This window comes from Otolemur garnettii, unplaced genomic scaffold, assembly GCF_000181295.1.
Source record: "Otolemur garnettii isolate 467f Iridium unplaced genomic scaffold, OtoGar3 scaffold00124, whole genome shotgun sequence".
Classification (NCBI taxonomy): domain Eukaryota; kingdom Metazoa; phylum Chordata; class Mammalia; order Primates; family Galagidae; genus Otolemur; species Otolemur garnettii.
This window is the reverse complement of record NW_003852519.1, coordinates 3095580-3102112: the sequence shown is the minus strand read 5'-3', so window position 1 is coordinate 3102112 and position 6533 is coordinate 3095580. Positions and strand designations below refer to the sequence as shown.

The 6533-nt window shown below is 38.3% G+C and overlaps 1 protein-coding gene across 3 annotated transcripts in view; it reads right to left on the bottom strand.

Moving 5' to 3' along the window:
- ATF7IP (activating transcription factor 7 interacting protein) overlaps positions 1 to 6533 on the bottom strand; it is a 153966-nt gene that overhangs the window by 78204 nt on the left and 69229 nt on the right. For all 3 annotated transcript variants that reach the window (XM_023517897.1, XM_023517896.1, XM_023517898.1), the window contains exons 4-5: positions 5415 to 5560; positions 3012 to 3149 (exon numbers count right to left, since the gene is read on the bottom strand). In XM_023517897.1, the coding sequence (XP_023373665.1) occupies positions 3012 to 3149; positions 5415 to 5560 (284 nt within the window). The remainder of the gene's footprint in view (positions 1 to 3011; positions 3150 to 5414; positions 5561 to 6533) is intronic.

The following is a 6533-nucleotide window of genomic DNA, read 5'->3' as shown; positions in this document are numbered from 1 at the left end:
GGGGGCGCCTGGGGCCCGGGGGGGGGGGGGGGGGGGCGCTGGAGCCCAGGAGTTGGAGGTTGCCGTGAGCTGTGATGCCACAGCACTCTACCCAGGGGGATAGCTTGAGGCTCTGTCTCAAAGAAAAAACAAAAAGAAAGAAACTGTAGACAACACATCACTAAAATAAAGAAAAAAAAATGAAATTTTAAAAAAGAAATTGTAAACAATTTACAGAATGGGAGAAAATATTTGCAAGTTATGTATCTGATAAGAGTTTAACATCCAGAATATATAAAGAACTCTTACAATTTAACATCATAAAAGCAAAAAGTCCAAATTAAAAATCAGCAAAATAATTTACTAGAAGTTTCTCTAAAAAAGATATACAAGTGTTTAACAAGCACATGAAACAATGATCAACATCATTAGACATTAGGGACATACAAATCAAAATCTCAATGAGATACCACTTCATACCAGTAGGATAATTAAAAAAAAAAAACTAAAAAATAACAAGCGTTGGTGAGGATATAGAGTAATGGAACCTTTGCTGGTGGGAATATAAAACTGTGGCCAGGCTGAGCAGGGTGGCTCATACCTTAATCCTAGCACTTTAGGAAGTTGAGATGCAAGGATTACTTGATACCAGGAGTTCAAAATCAGGAGCTTAAAACTTTTGAACTAGACAACATAGTGAGATCTCATCTCTAAGAAATTTTAAAAATAAAAAATAAAATGGGTTAGCCACTCTAGAAAATAGTAGGGAGGTTCATCAATAAATTAAACAAAAATTACCATATGAACCACCCACACCTAGATAATGTCTAAAGGATTTGAAAACAAGTACTAAAAACTTGTACACAAATGTTCACAGCAGCACTTCACAACACCCAAAAGTAGAAACAAAACAAATACCCTGTCAACTGGATATTGACAAGAGGTAACTGTATCAACAAAATATAGTATACACATATATATCAATAAATGGAACATTTAGTCATAAAAAGGAATGAAGTACTGATACAATACAGATAAACCTGAAAACATTATGCTAAACGAAAAGAGTCATGTGGCTGGCTGTGGTGGCTCAACACCTATAGTCCCAACAGTTGGGAGACCCAGGCGGGTGGATTGCCTGAGCTCACAGGTTCATGATCAGCCTGAGCTAACGTGAGATCCTGTCTCTAAAAATAGCCAAGACTGTGGCAGATACCTGTAGTCCCAGCTACTTGGGAGGCTGAGGTAAGAGAATCACTTCCACCCAAGAGTTAGAGGTTGTAGTGAGCTACGATGCCACAGCATTCCACCAAGGGTGACAAAGTAAGACTCTGTCTCAAATTAAAAAAAAAAAAAAGAAGAAAAGAAAAGAAGAGTCATGTGAAATTTGCAAACTAGATAAATCAATAGAGACAGAAAGATGATCTATGGCTGTCAAGGGATAAGGGGAGGCAGAAATGAAGAGTGACTATTTAATGGGCACAATGTTTCCTTTTGAGTTAACAAAAATATCTGGGAACTAGATAGACGTGCTTGCACAAAACTGTGACTGTACTAAATGTCACTGAAATGTACACTTTAAAAGAGTTATCTTGGTATCCGAATTCTATTTCTATAAAGAACAAAGTATCAAAACAAAAGTAAATTTATCTCATCTTACTGTGAGGGTACAACCAACCAGGTGAAAATATTTGATTATATTAGGTAGAATCCCTCTCATGGTAAAACTCAGGTTCTAAAAACATGAAATTTTAATTGCAGCCATGGCACTGATGAGAAACAATTAATGAAATTATTCATTTATATATTCAGACTTTTCCAGATTTAATCAAAAATTTTCATTAGTACTAGTAAAATGAAGTTCAACAAAATCTGTTAAACTTGAGGAACAGGGTTAGTATTACCCCAATGATGCATTAAAAACTAGTACAAAGACCTTACTATTAATGAAGTCTCAACATCAAACAAAATTAACAGTATGAAATCAGGGATGTAACTTTTAGCCTAAGATATATGATACATCTAATTCTACTCATATCTGGCTGCAATTCAGTTCATAACTGAAAAGGTGAATTAACTTTCATGAATCGCTTTCCTCTCATTTGGAAAATAAAGCTCTAAGTGGTTAACAACTCAACCAGCTTTAGACTATATTCATATTTAAAACAGCCTAATAAGAATGAATATTTACATATGACATAATGAATATACTGATTCAAATTTCCAGTCTCTTAGTTCTGGAATAAAATAGATTACTATAGCATGTTCCTAAGTGCTCATTTCAGCAACCAGAACTTCTAGCATTGTATACAAATATAGCTATATTTAAGAAAATATAAAAAGTAGTGATTAATAAATAGGGATTAATACTAACGTCTTTAAAATACTAGGTTCAACAAAAGGAAGTAAACTACCCAATTTATGGTACTTTGTTTACAGCAGCCTCTACAAACTAATACAAACCCATTTTATTTTTTATATTTACAACTTAAATTTTTTTTATAGTTGATTCAAATATATATGTGTACATATATATACACACATATATATATCCCAGAAAATAAGTTATAAAAATGATGACACTCGCCACAGCACTCTAGGGCCCAGGGCAACAGCTTGAGGCTCTGTCTCAAAAAAAAAAAAAGGGAGGCGCCTGTGGCTCAGTGAGTAGGGCGCCGGCCCCATATACCGAGGGTGGCGGGTTCAAACCCAGTCCCGGCCAAACTGCAACAAAAAATAGCCAGGTGTTGTGGTGGGCGCCTGTAGTCCCAGCTACTTGGGAGGCTGAGGCAGAAGAATCGCCTAAGCCCAGGAGTTGGAGGTTGCTGGAGCGACTCCACTGTACTCTACCGAGGGCAAAAAAGTGAGACTCTGTCTCTACAAAAAAAAAAAATAATAATAATGATGACACTCAAGTGATGGACAAATGCCCAAGAAGCAGTATGACCAATTGGGATGTATTTGTACTGTCTGATGGGAAAAAAAGAAAAATGATGACACATGGGGTATACAATCCAAATCAGTGTACAAACCTGTAGTTCAGTAAGAACTGTTTTATGCCTCTTGTTACATTCAATCTTTTCCACTCGTGCTTTCAATTCTGCCAAAGTCTTATCAAACACAGCACACTGTAATGCACATAATTTTTCTTCCAGCAACCACTGTACAACCTAAAGAAATATATATTCCTTTGTTATGCAAAGAAAACATTCCAGCAAGCAGCAAAAAAAATTCTTAAGTACTGATGAGACAGTAATGATGTACTAATTAATTTAATGAATAAAACATACTAGAATCCATTAACACACAGTGGATTTAGCTATCTGCTAAAATTCTCCACTTTGCTACATATATAGTATATACTTTAAGAGGGAATTACTAAAAATAGAAAATCTCCAGGGGGTAAAATTTTGAAAATAATTTCAAGGTATAATATTTCATGCTCAAACCACTTAAAAGAAAGGATCAGTTTTTTAAACTTCTATTACAGATTGATATTTTTGTGAGATACACTAAGAATGTCACTGTAACACCAAATTCCTATAACATTTCTAAATACCTACTCAAAATTTCCATATTATCTCATAACAGACCCACAACAAACAGGACACTGGTACATATCCATGAATCACACTTCAGTAACACTATTCTAAAGCATTAAACTCTCAGTACACATGAAAGGTTTTGTAATTCTTTCACACAGCTATCTTCATAATTCTAACAGCCATATAAGAATGAGAAGGCAGGGCTAGGAGCAGCAGTGGTTCACGCCTGTAATCCTAGCACTCTGGGAAGCCAAGGTGAGTAGATCATCTGAGCTCAGGAGTTCAAGACCAGCCTGAGCAAGAGCAAGACCCCATCTCTAAAAAAAACATAGCCAGAGGGAGGTGCCTATGGCTCAGTGGGTAGGGCACTGGGCCCATACCGAGGGTGGCAGGTTCAAACCAGGCCCCAGACAAACTGCAACAAAAAAATAGCTGGGCTTTCTGGCAGGCGCCTATTCAGGAGGCTAAATCAAGAGAATTGCCTAAGCTCAGGAGTTGGAGGTTGCTGTGAGCTGTGTGATGCCAGGGTACTCTATCAAGAGCAATAAAGTGCGACTCTTGTCTCTACAAAAAAAAAAAAAAATAGACAGGCATTGTGGCAAGTGCCTGTTGTCCCAGGTGCTTAGGAGGTTGAGGCAACAGGATCACTGAGTGAAGTTGCTGTGAGTTATGACATCACAACACTGTACCCAGGGCAACAAAGTGAGACTCTGTCTCAAAAAACAGAAAGAAACAAAAAACAGAATAAGCATTATTATCTCCATTTGGAAACTTAACTGGGAGGGGGAAAAAACACTTTTGTACTGCTTCACTATTCCTTTTCCTAATAAGTATAGATATTTGATCTTAGTAGAAGAGCCTTGGACTGACACTTTAATTATTTGTAATTTCATCATTAAACATGTAAGATCTTAAAAAGCTAGTACTGGCTCGGCACATGTAGCTCAGTGAGTAGGGCACTGGCCACATACACTGAAGGTGGCAGGTTCATGCCCAGCCCAGGGCTGCTAAACACCAGTGACAACTGCAAACAAAAAAATAGCCAGGCATTGTGGTGGGTGCCTATAGTCCCAGCTACTTGGGAAGGTGAGGCAAGATAATTGCTTAAGCCCAAGAGTTTGAGGTTGCTGTAAGCTGTGACACCACAGCACTCTACCAAAGGTGACAAAGTGAGATTCTGGCTCAAAAAAATAGCTAGTATCACTTGAGTTTCACATTCCTCACTTACAAAAAGAATTTAGCATAAACATTTGTGAATATGCTTTGAAAGATATAAAATATACTGAATATGTATTTTTTTCTGAGACAGGGTCATTGTCACCTAGGCTCGCATGCAGTGTTGTGATCATGGCTTACTTGTAACCTCCAACTCCCAGGCTCAAGACAGCCTCCTGCCTCACCCTCCCAAGTAACTGGGATCACAGGTACACCCCCACCACAAACAGCTCACTTTTTTTTTTTTTTTTTTTGAGACAGAGTCTTCCTACGTCCCCCCTTGGTAGAGCCCCATGGTGTCACAGCAACCTCAAATTCTTGGGCTTAAGTGATTCTCTTGCCTCAGCCTCCCCAGTAGCTGGGCCTACAGGTGCCCACCACAACGCCCAGCTATTTTGTGGTTGTAGTTGTGCCTGTAGCTCAGCGGCTAGGGTACCAGCCACACATACAAGAGCTCAGGCAATCCACCTGCCTCAGCCTCCCAGAGTGCTAGGATTGACCCACCGTGCCCAGGCTAATAATAATGTACTTTAAGCTCAATGATTTTCTTTAAATTCTCTCTTTCTATGATAAACCAGATATGACAGTAAAATGCAAAATAATGTCAAAAACCTAAAAGAAAAAAGACGGTGGTGCTTTTTATTCAATATGGTTTTTAACTTATAACTCTAATACCTTTTGAAGTTTCTGATTAATGTCTCCTTTGGCTGTTATCTTTACTTGAAATTCTGCCTCATATTCTTCTTCCATGTATCGTCGACGTTTGGACTGTACATTGTCCATGTCCTCTGATTTAGAACGTTTTCTTCTAAAAAACTCACCTGAGAACAAAGATCACAAAGATCAGTCAGATGTTCTCATTATAGACCTTAATGCCTATTATCCATCCACAGCAAAAAATTACTTCAATCTATTACACCAACATGTTTAATACATTATTTTACAAATTGTTTTTGAGATCAGAAAAATAGCTTTTAGCTTTAAACTTGAAATGATTTCTGGCTCAGCGAGCTCAGCGCTTAGGGCGTCAGCCATACACACTGGAGCTGGCGGATTCAAACCCAGCCAGTGCCTGCCAAACAACAATGGCAACTACAACCAAAAAATAGCAGGGTGTTGTCGCAGGTGCCTCTAGTCCCAGCTACTTGGGAGGCTGAGGCAAGAGAATTGCTTAAGCCCAAGAGTTGGAGGGTGCTGTGAGCTGTGACACCACAGCACTCAACCAAAGGCAACATTGTGAGACTCTGCCTCAAAAAATTAAAAAAATAAAAATAAGAACAAAAAAACTTGAAATGATTTCAATATGCTAATAAGAACCTCCCAATTGGCTCGCTGCCCATAGCTCAGTGGTTAGGGCACCAGCCATATACACCAAGGCTGGCAGGTTCAAACCCAGCCTGGGCCTCCTAAACAACAATGATAATTTCAACAGAAAAATAGCCAGGCGTTGTGGCAAGCACCTATAGTCTGAGCTACTTGGGAAGCTGAGGCAAGAGAGTTGCTTAAGCCCAAGAGTTTGAGGTTGCTGTGAGCTGTGATACCACTGCACTCTACCAAGGCCAACATACTGAAACTCTGTCTCAACAACAACAAAAAAGAACCTCCCAATGGTTAAAAAATGCACACTGTGAACATAGAATAATCTTCATATTAAAATGAAGAACTAACAAATGTGTCATGCAGAAGGTAAAAAAAAAAAATCTCATATTCATTCCTTTAGCTAAATTTCATAACGCACATGAACCTTCTGAAAAATTATTTGTTCTGTCACAGATTTCTTTTTTTTTTTTTTTT